This window comes from Parastagonospora nodorum (assembly GCF_000146915.1).
Source record: "Parastagonospora nodorum SN15 chromosome Unknown scaffold_27, whole genome shotgun sequence".
In the NCBI taxonomy this organism is placed as follows: Eukaryota; Fungi; Ascomycota; class Dothideomycetes; order Pleosporales; family Phaeosphaeriaceae; genus Parastagonospora; species Parastagonospora nodorum.
Genome location: NW_001884575.1, coordinates 354,892 through 371,082, shown reverse-complemented (window position 1 = coordinate 371,082; position 16,191 = coordinate 354,892). Strand labels below are relative to the sequence as shown.

Below are 16,191 nucleotides of genomic sequence, written 5' to 3'. Positions count from 1 at the left end.
TCGTACTTTAGTTACTCATCATATGTGCTGACTAACACTAACTCTCTATGGAACATCTAGTCACCAAAGTCAGAGCAATTGTGTATTGTAAGACCAGGAAAGACTTTCGGCCTTCGATGTGCCTCAATAAATGCAAGACGCGTAAAGCATCGACAAGCTACCTTCAAATTGTAATCTAGACCATCTCACGTAGGATGAACAGACATATTCCAGCTCTCGACATAGGTATGAGTGTTCGTCAGCTGGCAGCGAGGGTCGAATATCGCCTAAGCATGCTGCTTACAATTGTGGGGTTGTGAATTGATCCATTAGCCATGTTTGTCTTACTCATATCAACCACCAATCGCAATCAAATATCACTCAGTCGCCTGTAGCGGTCTGCTAATGACAAATTCGTCAGACAAGGAGTAGGTAGGCCGGAGATAGTCAATATTGCTAGTAACCGGACTCCGTGCTCGAGTCTATTTCCGTCGCGAGTCGCAGCAGTTGAAACGCATGCAACGTGGAACTGAGAAGCGACGACCCGACACTTTTCCCATGCAAACGCTCTCATCGGGCCAACCACATCTGTCACGGCCCCTGCTCCGGCATCATTCGACCCTGATCCCAGCCATACTTTCTGTGTGACGTGGAGCATCCTCCAAGGGTAGAGTCAAATGCAGGTCTGCCCCTAAAAGGGAGCTTGCTCTTCAAGGTATTCATGCTGAAATGCGACGTAGATTCTGAATCTTGAACACCATCGTGTACTGGTCAAGTAAGAGTGTTGGGTCTGTGGAGTGTAAAGAGGCTGGCGTGTAATACGTTGATGAAGTCGCTCGCGTTCGGAGTTCTGCAGCGGGAACGTTGTGTTTGCCTAGTCAAAACATTGTACTAATGATTGCCAACACCATGACTAACGGAAAGCTTTTGACGCAGTGCAATCGTGTTCTCGCAAGTGAAGCGAAAGCGGTGGTGATGCGCAATGCAGAGCGGGGGCATCCTTGATTCCTCGCATGACACGAGATGCAGTCTTACTTAACCTTGTACTAGACATCTTGACAGGATCTGTTTAAGGCTGTCGAAACAGAAGTAACCTTGAGTCTGATGCCATGTTGTCCGTGCTTCATGTCGTTTTCGGTCCCCTGCTTCTTGGATAAAAGCTAGTAGCTTCGTCGTTCTGACTTCGTGGCACTGCAAAGCTTGCCGACGTGCCAGTTCCTCACCCTTGAACATCGATCTATTCCGTACTGCTTTTCAGTTGATGTCCGTACCGAGTCCTTGATAGAGAATGTCATGTTGTGTTAGCACAGCAAACAATTTGGGACACGACACAGGACTGGCCCGAGCGGAAGCTTGAACTAATTGTCGTGCGGCCAGTCCTAATCTGTGTTAGCTGCTGCCTCGGTGGAGTGCCATCAAGCACCCGAGGAGAAGAAACCATTTGCTGTAAGGGGTGGGAATTATGTCGTGTGGTATAGTTTGGCACAGTTTGGGGTGGGCCCCGCCCGGGATTATACTTTGTCGTGTCGCTGTTTATGTGTATTTGGTCGTTTTGGAGGCAGCAAAATGTCTGCTAACAATCTCAATGATCCGTGTCCGACACCTTCGCGGACCAGTTTTGGTGTCTCCCGATGCCGTGTCAGCGGTAAATTGTGACAGGAAGCGTGGCGGGACAGGCCGTCGTGGGTCAATTCCATCCTAGGCTTCCCAGCCACGTATATGCCGTGCTACATGTGTTGTCTTGTCAATCCGTCAAGTCGGAGCCTAGTCAGATCGACAACTGCGAATTTTCTCCCGCCGGTCAAGAGCCGAAGCGGACCGTTGTCGGTCAAGTGAGTTTTGACCAGCTATGTTGACCAGTGTCCGGTTTCTTTTAGTTACGGACTGTCTTGCATCTTCGTAAAGCTAGGCCTACTGCATCTGCTGTTGTCGAAGCTTGTATAACAAGCCCTGGTGGAGCGAATGATCTTCAGGGCTTTCGCTTCCACTGATGACGGTCATTTTTCTTGGTGGCGGGGCGGTCTGCCATGCGAGCCATCCATGGCGTACAGCTGACCGCTCTTGCATCCAGGCATGTAATACAGGGCTGTCGCGGACTAGGATCAGTGCTTTGGACACTGATTGCATGACTGCCATCGTGCAGTATCTCGAGATATTGCAGCACCCGATGCGGCTGAGCGGGCTCAGGAGTCAGCTCATCACGGGAGCAATTGCAATTTGTGGTTGTGATGCCTTCTAACCGAGACTTGCATTGCCGGAAGGCTGCCCAACTCACAAGCTCTCTTCGAACAAGAAAGTGGGAGGTCAGTTTGCTCGCCTACTCCTCCAGTCAGCATTGGTGGGTGACGACTGCTGTTTGCCACGCCATCGAACTTGTTTAGGTCCAGCTGGAGTAAGAATACACGTCGCAAGTTATGCTCCAGGTAATGTCCTGACAGTGACGCTCACTAAGCAGATAAATCCCGCTACCAGCAGCCAGATCGATCGCTCAGCGCGAGTTTATAATCGCCGTACAACCGCATGCTGCCGATTGCCTGGTGGGTACCCCCTCGGCTTTCCACCAACACGCCCCCAGAAACTGAGTCGGAGCGTAGCGCAGCATGGGGGACGACTTTGCGATGGTCAGCATTCATGGGAGGGTCTTCCAGAAAATATCCGTGGACGAGAAGATATATTGCGTGCCTGTTGCGAATGACGATCGGGAAGAAGACAGGTTGACGGCCCAACATGATATCTTTCAGAGGCTTCTCGGAGATTCTTTCGTTTCTTCCACAATTCGGCTGCGAGATCCAAACAGCGTCCTCGATTGCGGTTATGGTGGTGGCGACTGGTGCGTCCAATTTGCGGAAACCTTCGAAGACTGCAAGGTACGCTTCGACCCTGGTGTTGTGCACAATTCTTTCGCGCGACGAGCTTGCATGGAATCATGCTAATCGCAACAGGTCACCGCCATCGACATTTTTCCTATGTAAGGCGCCTGCATATCAAGCACGTCCGGGATCCAGGCTGACACTATCCTTCGCGAGCGCAGGGGGCTTCCTGACCAACCCGACAATCTGGAGCTCTTCAGCTACAACCTGAACGACAGGCTTAATGACCCCGAGGTTTTCGAAACCAGACCGTACGACCTCATACATTCCAGATTCGTTTCACCTGGTATCAAGAAGAATAGATGGGCGTCTTACATTCGGGACATGAGGGTACTGTTGCGCCCAGGGGGTTGGGTCCAGGTCGCAGAGTACCATCTTCATATCCAGTCGAACAGCGGGCGACTGACAGAACGCTCTGCAGTATATCGCTGGTGGCAGGGCTATGCTAGGTCAATGACAGATCTACAGCGTGACCCGAGGGTGGCCCCAAGGCTGCAAGAGCTAGTCGCCGCAGCGGGTCTGCGAGACGTCCAGACGGATTACAAAAGACTACCCATAGGAGGTTGGCATCCAGGTGTGTAGTCTTCCGAATTGCTACGTTCCGTCAGGTACCAAAGGTAGCATATGGGCCAAGAAGACTTCCATTCAAGGACTAAGCGGTGCTTTGTCAAGTTGAGGAGTATACAGCTGACTGCCTTTCAGATCCCACACAGGCTGGAATTGGCCGAGACGCGATTTGTGTTGTTGGTGACCTTCTCGAATCGCTGGGCTTGTGGCCTTTCACTGCATATCTTGGCTGGACCGCCGCGCAGTTCGATTTCCTTATCCAGGAGGTCCGCCTTGAGCTTCAGGATACTGAACTGAACCTTTACCTTCCCATGTGAGTGAGAAAATGCTTCTAGACCATTCGCGGCTAAAATTACCCAGCCACATCGTCTGTGGTCGCAGATAACGACATGTTTTCCTTGTTTGCTCCAAAAGTCGTCCGCCAACGGCAACGTCGCAATGTACTCCGGTAGATGTAGCGGCGATACGAGCTTTTCTCTAATTATGTGGCGCTCGGGGAGATAGTCCCATGACATGCAATAACAGGATGCTTCTGTTGACTGATCAACATGTGCTGCCGCAGAAAGGGTATGCTTGCGCCAGCGATACATCAAGCTATGCGGGTAGTGCACCTTCTCGACATTTGCTCTCATGCACTTACTTCTTGTCGGGATCCCTTCCTGTCTCCTATGTTTGTTCTCGAGTCGCCATAGTACTGACTTCGCAGCGTAATCGTCGATCGTTGAGACGGCAGAGCCAGGCGACAGTTTTCGTGCCCAGGTCGTACTCAGTAAGGACCATCTACTAACATACGACAATGTCTTGAAGATGCGCCATTCCTATCCTGTATTCGAGAAAGAGCAACAGTAGGTGGCGGTGGGGTAAGGGCATGTTGCGCCTCCAAGACTTGTCCCATACAGCCATTATGACGGAGCTGAAACGTCTGCGAATACGCGGGAAATCACCAGACTCGATATGTCTTATTCGTATCCCACTCGCCGGCAGATAGAGTGAAGGCGTCTTGGCTACAACCCATGTGCAGGGGCGATGACAGCGTACGTCATCTAGAAAATGTGCTTGTCAGACTCATTCTCTTGCGCAGTAACAGGCTCAGTGTAGCTGAACGTGCTCACCATCTCCCCGTTCGAAGCAGGTTGAACCGATGGTGTTGATAGAGCCGGTGGTCGACTGTTGGTTTTAGCGGTTGTCGCGGTTATCAGCCGTTGGCCTGCTCGCGCGCCTCGATGGGGCCAGTGAAGGAGTAGTGGAGCGTCCACTCGACACTTTGCATGCCCACACGTATTTCCACGTCTAGTCTGTACACAGATGGATTCGTGATGGATAATGGTATGGTCTGAGCTTGGGGTAAGGTATCAATGGAAGACGACGGCATCAAGGGTCCAAGTAGAGGAGGAAAGAGCAATCACCAACGCCGTCAAAGCAAGCCGACGGTCAACACGTCTCCAGTCTGTGCGGAGGGTGCCGATGGCACGTCAAAGCATTCATAGGCCGTCATAATTGGGTCCTGCTGTCATCCCAAGCCCTTACACCGGCAGTCTGGTAGCGAATGCATTCCTGGCGCCTCCAGCCCAGCACCCACGATCCACGACTCAGTGCTTTTGCCGAAGGATGTCATCTCTGCCGAGTGAGATTCGGCATGCCGACTCTACGGGTCTCTCATTTGATCATACACGGCTATGCATCGCTGGGTGTTCCATTGCGAGACATCGTCTCAAAATGGAAGTCAGCATGTATGGACAGTCGGCCCCCAAAACCACGTCCGAGCACCTCGTTTGGCATGGGCCTGGAATGGCCAACTCCCGAGGTCAACACGTGAGTGTTAGCGCATGTGGGCTGCTTGAGCCTTGCACAGCCGCTTCCGCGAAGCAAGTGCTGCAGGCCATACGTCGGCGCCTCTCATGGCTGCAAACTGATTTCGCGATCCTCCCAATGTTTGCCGATCAGAAGTGTGTTGTGAGAGCACGATCGCTACCAAGCCCTACCAACATTAATCTCTATACGGCAAATCGGACCTTTAAACCAAATCGTTGAACATACACTCCACAAGCTCGCCGCATACATGCAGTAGAAATCTCGCGTTGGTGTGCGCGAGATTCGCGGCAGGCAAGCGCGCTTAACAATGTTGCAAACCTCGAACCCTTCTTCTGGAGCTACCAAATTTGCAGGATCGCCATGCATGCTGGCACAACTACTCCTGACGCACTTGAGCCAACACATCGCGATTCCTCATTTCCTGTCCACTGCACATAAGAACGTGTCCATCAATTGTATCCTTGACGCTGCAGGCTGGTGTTTTGCATAAATAGGATACGTCTGGGAGCAACACTGACGTGTGGGGAAGACACGCCTCAAGCTTGCCTGATGACACGCAGAAAATGAATTGGCGAAAGACAACTTCTCCAAGCTGTACTCCATCGGTGGCCGCGCATGGCCATACAATTGCGCATTTCTGATGACGCATTTCTCATGAAGCTTTTTGGCATGTCTTATGCGCGTCCCCCGCTCGGCAACCGTGCTCTAGTTGTTGGCAAAAGATCGAGTAGCTACAACAACCATGCCTTGGCAAGACATATACAACACTCGTCTTTGGATTTAAGCCTTTTACGCATCAAACTCAAAGCTCGCTCGAGCAACTTACAGCACTCCGTGACTGAATAGGAGCATCAATTCCGGTATCCCTCATTAGGCTGATCGCGAATAAACTATATGCGAAAAGCGCTTAGTGGCCGCAAGCGACATCATCACCATGTTGTAACCGGGCTCACGTCCCCCTCAATCCCCGCAAGAAGCTTCAATTTGCCGTAGATTGGTTCCCCGGCCTATAGCAGATGCATCGGCGGAGGGGAATATCTAGCGCTCCGGCATTGAGCCATTCGCCACCAGCCACCACGCGATATACAAATAGCTGTACTTGCTACACTGATCGTCAGGAACGTCTCTAATTATGCCTTCTTCATGGTCCTTGCGTATGCTTCTCGCTAGCTCAGCGGCTGGCGTCGGACTAGCTGCCCAACCGTCCTCATGCTGGAGGAGCGGACACTTCGAAACATTGGTCACGTTCGGCGACAGCTACACGGATGAAAACCGGCTTGGATACTTCATCAACAACAATGGCTCGGCACCTCCCGTTGGATGGGATGGAGGAGTAGTATGTGAATCCTGACCGTTTTCCCTTCACTTCTGCTCGCATATGGTATCACAACAATGCTGCTGCGTGTAGTAGATACAGGATGAGGACTGGAAGGTCTTCTACCCATCGGACGAGATCATTAGACCAACATCGCTGTAATGATTTCTAACACGAACCAGGGTTATGCAACTGCATCTGGTGGTCTATCATGGGCACGATATGCCGCCATTTACACCAGCGCAAATTTGTACAACTACGCAGTCTCCGGCGCCGTTTGCTCCAATCAAGTCACACCTCGACTTTTCGCTGCCATTAAAGCGCCATTCCCAGACATTGACAGCTACGAGCTTCCAGCCTTCATCGCCGACTCCAACTATACCACGGCTAACGGCACCAAATTCTTCACCGGAACACCTGACAACACCGTCTATACCATCTGGATTGGCACCAACGATCTCGGCAACGATGCCTTCCTGACCGATAGCCAGATCAAGGGCAAAACCGTCGCCGACTACATGGACTGCGTGTACAACCAGATCTCGAGATTGTACGCCAACGGCGGCCGCTACTTCGTTATCATGAACCTAGCACCCCTAAACCTGCTGCCTCAGTACGCACTACCCGAAGACGGCGGCCTCCCAGCAACCCAGTTTTTCCCTACTAAGCAAGGCATGAACGCCACTGCCATCAACGGCCGTATGCATGAGACCGTCGCCGCGTTGAACCAAGTCTACGAGTACCGTACGCCGTATGAAGTAACGTTCAACCAAACGTGGGACGACATCAACGTTGCGAGCTTTGACGTCAATTCTTTGATGACAGACATCTATCACAACCCTGCAAAGTACTTTAATGGGACGGCGCCGCCTAATGTCCAGGGCGTGGTGAACCTATGTGATGCGCAGACGAGTTCGAATTGTACGCTGGCGGATAGCCCGGATAGTTATGAGTGGTATGATCCGCTGCATCCGAGTGAGCAGACGAGCCGCGTCATTGCGAGGGAGTTCGCGAATGTCATTGCGGGCAATAGCACGTATGCGACTTACTGGGGCTAGGAAGAGGAAGTCGGCTTGCTGGTAGATGCGGGATGTCGCGTTGTAAATCTCGTTTGCCTACGGCGCTTCTTCCTGTCAGGTCAATTATCGTAGCATTCGTGATAAACATGATGCAACTTGTCTCCAGGATTGATGGAAAGTTTGTAGATGGCGCCGAGCTCATTCTCAAAATATTAACATCTGTTTGGATTTGTCGGGTACGAACATACCAAGAAGGCGCTTTGTCACAAAAACTCGTCTTCCTCTTTAGTGACGGCTTCTTCGACATCCATGAGGCGTGGGATCGGATCTGCGAGAGCGACGACATTATTTGATCAAGACTCTTCTCAAGGTTGTTTACGAGCGTTACATGAGCATGCGCGGATTTTGATTATCTGAGTCCAATTGACACTTGCACGTTTCGAACCACCAGCGTCCCCGAACACGAGGCACTCGTCTTTCCTGTTCACTACCCAACAGGATATGAATTCCATGTCAAAGACGAATACAAGGCTTGGCTCAACAGCAGGGCATACATGGCCAACGGCGAAGGGATTGAGTCATATCAACACGACCTCAACGGGAATTTACAAGAAAAGCGCAGATAAACAGGCGAAGCGGACGCTGAACTGCCCCACAGAATCGTCTTCCTATCTTTTTCTGTGTTAGGCTTCGAGCACCACATTTTCCACAGGGAGAGCGGTTCTGCCGAAGCACATTCGCAATACACACTTACATGTCCTGGTATCTTGGGGTTATTGCCACCAGGAGCAAAGACAAGCACGTCGATGCGCCGAATCTGCATAGCTTCATTCCGGAAGTCTACAGAGGCAAAGACTAGTAACTTTGAACGTAGCGCCAACTAGCTGGGTCAAATACTCGGTATCAATAGTGGATGGTCAGCGCCAGGAAACATGATTGACAGACGCGGAGATCAGGATTTACAATGCTTGGGCAGAGGCACTTGGGTGGAGAGGGAGTGGTGTATAGACCGAGTGAGCTTGATGCTGGTACAACAGAACCTTTTATAAGATGCCCCAACTCCCCATCTCCCACCCTACACGACCTTAGCACCCACCCCATCCTCACTCACCCCGCCCTCCTCATCCTTCCTCCCCTTCCTGATCCTCTCCCACTCCTCTCTATCTGCGACCTCATCCGCTTCGTTCGCCGTGAGTTCCGGCGTCTCCTCATCTTCAATTTCCTCGGGCAGCATCAAATTCAGCGCCAAATTGACAAAAGCGACGACCGCAAAGCCCGTCTCCATGATGAGCACGATCGCATTGTAGAAGCCTGATAACGCGCGGTTGTCGCCTTTGTATGTGAATACGAAGGCGAACCAGTTGGGTACCATGGTGGCGCCAAGACCGAGGGTGAAGCCGGCGGCGAGGATGAAGCGGGTGCGGCGAGTGAAGGGCTGTAGAGGGGTTAGTTTTTGCTATAAATGAGTTGGGGAAGAGACTAACCGTGGTGGAGATGATGCGGATACCTGATACTGTGACGCTAGAGAAAAGGAAGGTTGTCATGCCGCCTAGCACGGCTGAGGGAATAGCGACAAGGGCGGCGGCGAACTTGGCGAATACGCCCATGACGATTAACCAGAAGCAGCATGCATAGCCTGCTCGGCGGTTTGCGCACCGGGTGAGGGCTATCACGCCGTTGTTCTGGGCAAAGGTACTTAAGGGTTGTTAGTAGAGCACAAAGCGTGGGCATCATCAACTTACCTCACTGGTGTGTTCGTACAGAGAGCACTGATCATACCGTTCAAGCCATCGGCCAGAATACCTCCTTGTATGCGAGAATCGTACATGTCGCCATCGACCTCGAGGCGCGAGACATCACACGTAGCGGTGATGTCGCCGATAGCTTCCATAGCAAGGACCATGTATACTGCCAGTAATGGTAAGACGATCGGTCCGTAGACGCTGAGTTTGAATGTATGCACCCAGATGAATGAAACTGCGGGTGCAGCATCAATGGGTTTACGGTCAAAGTATCCAGTTGCACCAGCGATAATACAGCCAACAAGCAGCCCAATGACAACGGCAGTGGATTTCATGATCGGCGCGCCGAACCGCTCACAGATGATGATGGTGATGAATACGCTGAATCCCAGACCGATGAACTCCGCCGAGCCCCATGGCAACGGACGAGGAGCATTGATATTGGGACAGAGCCTGAACAGTCCAGTCTGGGGGCGCCCGAAGCAATCTCCCGATCCGCCAGCCCAGTTCTTGAATCCAGAGGAGATCAAATTAACACCAATTAACATGACCGTCGGACCGGTGACGATTGGTGGGAAGATCTTCTTGAGCATGCGCGGTGAAGTGAAGGACATGCCAATCTCTAGAAGCGCACAACACGCTGCAGTTCCCAGGATAGCACCATAGCCATCAGGACATGGTAACTTCTGACCAGTGGGTGAGGTCGGACAGAATCCTGTTGCGTACATTTGGCTCAGGGCGCCAGTCGCGACGGGGATAGTAGCAAAACTAGTTCCAACGACGGAAATAAGGCCTGTGCCGATGTAGTAGGGAGTGCGCCAGATATGGAAACGAGTTATTTGAATGGAGGAGAGGATGCCACACACGATGAGGGAGGTGGAAACGAGGTAACGCTGCTGGTCTGGCGTCAAGTTGGCGGCATTGGCCAGTATGATGGGTGGAGTGATGACACCGGCCAACATAGCAAGAGCGTGTCTAGTATGAAGTCAGTATACGGCCGACATGCATATTATGGATAATTTCTGCCTACTGAAATCCAAGAAGAAGCGCGAGGAGAACTGGTAAGCGATCGTGAAGGCCGAAAAAAGGAGCAGCACGCCTCTCCTTCTTCATAAAGGGCAGGTTTGGTCTGAAGAGGAATGCATAGTCATATTTGCCAATGAGGCCGTCTCTGTCCACAATTAGTCACCGCATCTGAATGCGTAAAGATGTCTCGGCATCCAGGTGAGAAATCGTACTTGGTAGTAAAAGCCTTGCCAACCCGCCTAAACTTCTCTCCCCATGTGCGCTTCGGTCCTTGATCGGGTCCAATTCGATCGGCCATTGTGCAAGGTATTCTTGAAGCAGGTCGATTTCCAAAGTCCAATGCTCTTTAAAGTCGTACGGCCTGCGCTCAAATGTAACTTGTGCTTCTGAAGGTCGCCAAACCCAGATAAGGTTATGGTCGGTGCAAGCAGATCAGATAAGACGCGCAAGCTGTGAGTCGAAGGCTGATATTCTCGCACTTTTTGGCTGATGATATGAATTTACACGACCAGTCACTGGATAAGATAGTTGTCTTGGTATCGCTTAGATATGCGAATAGCGCGTTTTGCCTCCGCTGGGGTTGGTGATCGCGAATGCTTTTTGCAATGGCTTCGAAATTGTCTCAAGCTATGCTATGCGATTTGCGGGGAAGTGACGTCCTCGAACTAGATAGCCCAGGAGAAGAAGAATGCGCAAGCCGATGTGCAACGAGATGAAAATAACAATTGCAACAGAGGTCCCAACTCGTCTATATAGCGAAAGTGGATCCGAGCATTATCGCAACTGCCAATGCCCACGATACACAAACATTCGCACCCGACGACCTAGTCCAGGTCCCAAGAACTCAGGACCACTGCCACCGTGCTGGAGCTGGCCGATGCGGTTCGTAATGCGCCGCGATACAGCATCTGATCTCCACGGCACATTGGTTCGCTAAGGCAGAAGTGCTGAAAAGCCTGGGGCTGCCACATGGGTTGCTAAAATGAAGACAAGAGGTTTACTGATAAGCTGCTCTGCGTCTTGTAATTGGTCAGCTCTACAGGGTGTTATCACGTGGCTGTCGGCAGCTTCCGATGGGGGAGGGTCATATCCTCGCAGCATTGCGGTTGCGGAGCATGGAATTGCATCCCACGTCGCATAGAGATGTGATTCCGGGCTTGACGTTGGATATGCACGATGTATAGTCGCCGGATGCCGGGCTTGGAATCAGTCTTCGAATTCTCTGACTGCCTGACTAAACTGCCGCAGCTGCGCACATGTGGTAAGCAATGCTGACCTTGGGAATCGTGATATACGTAGGCTGCAAAGTCCCAGGGTAAACGTCAGGCGTCATCGCGTCAACCTCTCTACTGCCCAGTCTATATGGATCGTGTCTAGCGGTGCTGTTGTTGCGGGGCGTGTTGCTCTATATCAGCAAGCGACCAGACCGTTCAGATTCAGGACCTTCGTGCATCGTAAGTCACCGACGTCAAAGCTGATTGTGTGAAGGAACACAAATATATTCATCAGTCCGAATTGATGACCGCACCACACTGCTATCCTGATATCGACCTACAAGAAATTGGGCTCGACTCCCTCTGGATCATCTCGCAGAGCAGTGTCTCTTATGGGTTACGATGTCAGTCGGGTCGCCTTCAGCCCTACCCGAACAACGCATGTAAGCGTTTTCCATGCGTTCATACCGAGAGCATCAGCGGAAGACGTGCCGGGACGTGTACGCAAGCGTCCGCTCTGTCGATACTGCGGCGGCATACCCCAGGCTGCTGCATGAACTCAACACTCCGCTTGCGACATGGAGATCAACGGTCGACCCCGAAACCTGGCATCCAACAAAACATACTGCAACTCCCCCACCTGAGACCGAGGCCAGCAGTCAGCATGTGAAGTTACCACGTCCACGGTGACATATCCTGATAGGAGTGGTGATGACGATTCGACCAAAGTCGTCACTGCGTGCTATCAAGGAACGCCTGTTTGGCTGGGCGACGGGATGAGAATGGTGTTGAGGCGCACTGTGCCCAAAACGGATGGGCTTGCGAAGCCGTGTCGAGTGGCGGTGCCGTGGGTCCGATGACAAAGCCCGGGCCAGGGTCGTCTGGCAGCGTTCATACCTCGGAGGAAGCTCGTTTTGCTCGTCTCGGATGCCATTTGCACGTTGGAGCACTGACCGAGGTATTTGCCACCGTTGCAGATGCTCCGAGGCCTCTCTCTTGACGGTCCGTCTCATGTGAGATGCGTTTCAAGTTTGTCTCTGGTGTTGGCTGCACACATACGTAGGGCTGCATATAGTTTGGTAGCGAGAGATATCAACAGCATTCGCATGCGTCGGCCATACAGCTGGATCTGATTTGCCAGGTCGCCATTGTGTGCTTCTGTGGGGCAAGTATCAGGACTAGCAGTCATGACGAGACTTGATTCAAGCGGGTGGCATCACCAACGCGTGAGAAGATTCTCGCACCGGGAAGCGCTGCCGAGGCGTCACTATCAGACCGCTCTTTGGCTGTCGTTGTCGCGACTCAGCGAAATGGCTGGCAGCCAATTCGGCGTGCAGTGCTCCGTCACGCCAATGCCGATGCCTGTTGGGCGCTCAGAATCTGGGGAAGTCTCGATGTGTGGGATTGATGAGCTGTTCCTGCGAGCACAGGCAGCGCCACCCAAGAACCGTCTTCGCCGCCGAGATCACGGCCGCTGGCACGGCAAAGATCCGCTAGTCTCGAAATCTTTTTCGCACCGCAACAGCACGCGGCCAGCTAATCGCCCGTGCAGGACCCTGGAAGACGAATGGCAGGCAGCGCTAGGCCGAAGATGCACAAAGTTACGACACTGGCAGGTCTCGACGGCGGGCGAGCACTCATGCAAGGTCCCCGGTTTCTTCCAAAGGCTTCGCTTAGCGCGAGGAAAGTGTTGGGGTTCAACAGAGTAGCAGCTCCATTCCACCGCCTTTATTAATTGTGTGCCTGCCTCTTTTTCGCTCCTGTCCCTTACCGCTTCCTGCTTCATCCACCACACACACGCCTTCCACCTCGTCATTCACTCGAGCGTGGTGAAGTCTCCTCTTCGCTGCTGGAGCTTCTACAACACATCGGAGGCTGACCGGAGCTCGCATTCACTGAGCGGCTAGTCACTTCCTACCGCCGAACATTATCTTTCGCTCGTTCGCCTTTACCTGTCAACACACCTCAATATGCCTTCCCACCAGGCTGTTGCTGGCATGCAGGCCATCGACCCCGAGTTTGTCAAGCAGCCGTCTCCTATGGCGAGCACCTCGGAGCCCAACCGCAACTCCAAGTACGATCCTAAGAAGCCGCACATTACAGACATGCCCATCACGCGGTCAAACTGGTACCAGCATGTCAACTGGCTCAACGTAAGTTCTATCTAGATGCCCAACCTTGCCGCAATCGCTAACACTCGCAAGGTCATCTTCATCATCGGCGTGCCTCTCGCTGGCTGCGTCGCCGCCTTCTGGACCCCTCTGCAGTGGAAGACCGCTGCGTGGGCTGTCATCTACTACTTCTGGACTGGCCTCGGTATCACCGCCGGATACCATCGTCTCTGGGCACACAAGTCATACAACGCCGGTCTTCCTCTGAGGATCTGGCTCGCCGCCGTCGGCGCTGGTGCTGTTGAGGGTTCCATCCGCTGGTGGAGCCGTGACCACCGCGCCCACCACCGCTACACCGACACCAACAAGGACCCCTACAGTGTCCGCAAGGGCCTTCTCTACAGCCATCTCGGATGGATGGTCATGAAGCAGAACCCCAAGCGTATCGGCCGCACCGACATCACCGACTTGAACGAGGACCCCGTTGTCGTATGGCAGCACAAGAACTACATCAAGGCCGTCGTCACCATGGGCTTGATCTTTCCCTCTGCCGTCGCCGGTCTCATGTGGGGCGATTGGATGGGTGGCTTCATCTACGCTGGTATCCTCCGTATCTTCTTCGTCCAGCAGGCCACCTTCTGCGTCAACTCGCTTGCTCACTGGCTCGGTGACCAGCCCTTCGACGACCGCAACTCTCCTCGTGACCACGTCATTACCGCTCTTGTCACTCTCGGAGAGGGCTACCACAACTTCCACCACGAGTTCCCCTCCGACTACCGCAACGCCATCGAGTGGCACCAGTACGACCCTACCAAGTGGTCCATCTGGCTGTGGAGCAAGCTCGGCCTCGCCTCCAACCTCAAGCAGTTCCGCTCCAACGAAATCGAGAAGGGTCGTGTCCAGCAGCTCCAGAAGAAGATTGACCAGAAGCGCGCCAAGCTCGACTGGGGTGTCCCTCTCGACCAGCTGCCTGTCATAGAATGGGACGACTATGTCGAGCAGGCCAAGAACGGCCGTGGTCTCATCGCTGTCGCTGGTGTCGTTCATGACGTTACCGACTTCATCAACGAGCACCCCGGTGGCAAGACGCTTATCAAGAGCGGCGTTGGCAAGGATGCCACCGCCATGTTCAACGGCGGTGTCTACTTCCACTCCAACGGAGCCCACAACCTCCTTTCTACCATGAGGGTTGGTGTCATCCGCGGTGGCTGTGAAGTGGAGATCTGGAAGCGCGCTCAGCGTGAGAACAAGGATGTCGGTCTGGTCCTGGACGACGCAGGCAACCCAATCATCAGGGCTGGTAACCAGATTACCAAGGTTGCGCAACCCATTCAGAGTGCTAGTGCAGCATAGATTGGATCTTCATCTTCACGAGCGATGTATGGCGTTTGGTTGTCTCTCTTCCTTGGCGGACAGAGTAATATTCAATTTCTTAGCGATCGTTAGAAAGCATCATGGTTACGATGCTCAGTCATGTTAGATGGCGTATGTTTGTAGCCTTCCTCGAGTGATTGGCTTTGAAAAGTAGCCTCACGGCCTAGACCAAGAATGAAAACATTCACGATTTCAGACATTATCACTGTGCATTGTGATGCTTCCTACGGTGATTTCCATCGTCTCTCATCTCTTCCAGTGACGTCTGCTGCTCGCGCCTTCCACAGTCCCAATGGTCCAAGCGCGAGTGCCGTAAACACAACCTCGCTCACAGAACAGTCTATACTCGCCTACACCCGCCCTTCCGCCCTTCCGCCCTTAATCTCACTCTCTCACCAGAGTACCGCGTACAGGTGCCATGGCCATGCAAGAGGACGATCGTCCGTCAAAGCGCCAGAAACTCGATGACAGTCACCCCCAACAAGCACTAGCGCCGACTAACCATCACCTTCCACATCCACCTCGCAGCGGCCTCGGTAGAGCAATCAGTCCGCCGCCCTCAACGCGTCAAAATTCTGCAGTAACAGACGCCCTCGTCGCACGAACGTGGGGTTTCGACAATCTGCCGAAAGAACCGCATTCGCCCATTTTGCAGCCAGAAGCGCAGCAGGAGACGCCTACGGAAAGAGCTACTACAGGGAAGGCAGAATGCACAGATTATGTGTCTTCGCCGTTTCAACTCACTCATATCCAAGATTTGGGACCGCGTCAGAATGTGGACGCTGTGCGGCTGGGGGATATACTGGGCAACCCAATGATCAAAGAGTGCTGGAACTTCAATTTTCTTCACGACATCGACTTTGTTATGTGAGTTTCCGAGATCACACAGATGGATAATCGCAAGATTCCACGCCTACAGTACTAACTTGCGTCCAGGAAGCACTTCGATGAGGATGTGAGGGACTTGGTGAAGGTCAAGTTTATCCATGGCTTCTGGAAGAACGAGGACGAGAGGAGGATCGCTCTATTGGTATGGGCTCTGCACCCTGATCTAGACTTTGTTTTCACATCACACTAACATGTTTACAGGAAGCAGCAGAGCGCTATCCCAACATCCAGCTGCTTCATGCGTACATCCCTGATCCGTTCGGCACTCACCACT

The 16,191-nt window shown here is 52.7% G+C and overlaps 10 protein-coding genes across 10 annotated transcripts; 6 read left to right on the top strand and 4 right to left on the bottom strand.

The window, feature by feature from the left end:
- Positions 1–570: 570 nt before the first annotated feature.
- On the bottom strand, positions 571–1,033 carry SNOG_13653 (hypothetical protein; the record flags this gene model as incomplete). The annotated part of the gene is made up of 2 exons (XM_001803807.1): positions 571–746; positions 1,015–1,033. 2 exons carry the CDS (start codon positions 1,031–1,033, stop codon positions 571–573), a joined length of 195 nt encoding a protein of 64 aa, XP_001803859.1.
- Positions 1,034–2,579: 1,546 nt separating this feature from the next.
- SNOG_13652 (hypothetical protein) lies at positions 2,580–3,525 on the top strand (the record flags this gene model as incomplete). Its single annotated transcript, XM_001803806.1, has 4 exons — positions 2,580–2,846; positions 2,922–2,947; positions 2,969–3,423; positions 3,458–3,525. 4 exons carry the CDS (start codon positions 2,580–2,582, stop codon positions 3,523–3,525), a joined length of 816 nt encoding a protein of 271 aa, XP_001803858.1.
- Positions 3,526–3,547: 22 nt separating this feature from the next.
- SNOG_13651 (hypothetical protein) lies at positions 3,548–4,319 on the bottom strand (the record flags this gene model as incomplete). Its single annotated transcript, XM_001803805.1, has 3 exons — positions 3,548–4,010; positions 4,057–4,082; positions 4,209–4,319. 3 exons carry the CDS (start codon positions 4,317–4,319, stop codon positions 3,548–3,550), a joined length of 600 nt encoding a protein of 199 aa, XP_001803857.1.
- A 292-nt stretch (positions 4,320–4,611) lies between these two features.
- SNOG_13650 (hypothetical protein) lies at positions 4,612–5,031 on the bottom strand (the record flags this gene model as incomplete). Its single annotated transcript, XM_001803804.1, has 2 exons — positions 4,612–4,754; positions 4,944–5,031. 2 exons carry the CDS (start codon positions 5,029–5,031, stop codon positions 4,612–4,614), a joined length of 231 nt encoding a protein of 76 aa, XP_001803856.1.
- Positions 5,032–5,052: 21 nt separating this feature from the next.
- SNOG_13649 (hypothetical protein) lies at positions 5,053–5,329 on the top strand (the record flags this gene model as incomplete). The annotated part of the gene is made up of 2 exons (XM_001803803.1): positions 5,053–5,228; positions 5,269–5,329. The coding sequence occupies 2 exons, from the start codon at positions 5,053–5,055 to the stop codon at positions 5,327–5,329; spliced, it is 237 nt and encodes a 78-aa protein (XP_001803855.1).
- Positions 5,330–6,384: 1,055 nt separating this feature from the next.
- SNOG_13648 (hypothetical protein) lies at positions 6,385–7,727 on the top strand (the record flags this gene model as incomplete). Its single annotated transcript, XM_001803802.1, has 2 exons — positions 6,385–6,564; positions 6,690–7,727. 2 exons carry the CDS (start codon positions 6,385–6,387, stop codon positions 7,599–7,601), a joined length of 1,092 nt encoding a protein of 363 aa, XP_001803854.1. The 3' UTR covers positions 7,602–7,727.
- Positions 7,728–8,637: 910 nt separating this feature from the next.
- Positions 8,638–10,266, bottom strand: SNOG_13647 (hypothetical protein; the record flags this gene model as incomplete). The annotated part of the gene is made up of 3 exons (XM_001803801.1): positions 8,638–8,997; positions 9,047–9,198; positions 9,342–10,266. 3 exons carry the CDS (start codon positions 10,264–10,266, stop codon positions 8,638–8,640), a joined length of 1,437 nt encoding a protein of 478 aa, XP_001803853.1.
- Positions 10,267–11,506: 1,240 nt separating this feature from the next.
- On the top strand, positions 11,507–12,101 carry SNOG_13646 (hypothetical protein; the record flags this gene model as incomplete). Its single annotated transcript, XM_001803800.1, has 4 exons — positions 11,507–11,591; positions 11,708–11,784; positions 11,819–11,987; positions 12,025–12,101. The coding sequence occupies 4 exons, from the start codon at positions 11,507–11,509 to the stop codon at positions 12,099–12,101; spliced, it is 408 nt and encodes a 135-aa protein (XP_001803852.1).
- A 753-nt stretch (positions 12,102–12,854) lies between these two features.
- On the top strand, positions 12,855–13,279 carry SNOG_13645 (hypothetical protein; the record flags this gene model as incomplete). The annotated part of the gene is made up of 2 exons (XM_001803799.1): positions 12,855–13,040; positions 13,097–13,279. The coding sequence occupies 2 exons, from the start codon at positions 12,855–12,857 to the stop codon at positions 13,277–13,279; spliced, it is 369 nt and encodes a 122-aa protein (XP_001803851.1).
- Positions 13,280–13,335: 56 nt separating this feature from the next.
- Positions 13,336–15,231, top strand: SNOG_13644 (hypothetical protein). Its single transcript, XM_001803798.1, has 2 exons — positions 13,336–13,697; positions 13,749–15,231. Exons 1-2 carry the CDS (start codon positions 13,515–13,517, stop codon positions 15,006–15,008), a joined length of 1,443 nt encoding a protein of 480 aa, XP_001803850.1. The 5' UTR covers positions 13,336–13,514; the 3' UTR covers positions 15,009–15,231.
- Positions 15,232–16,191: the final 960 nt, after the last annotated feature.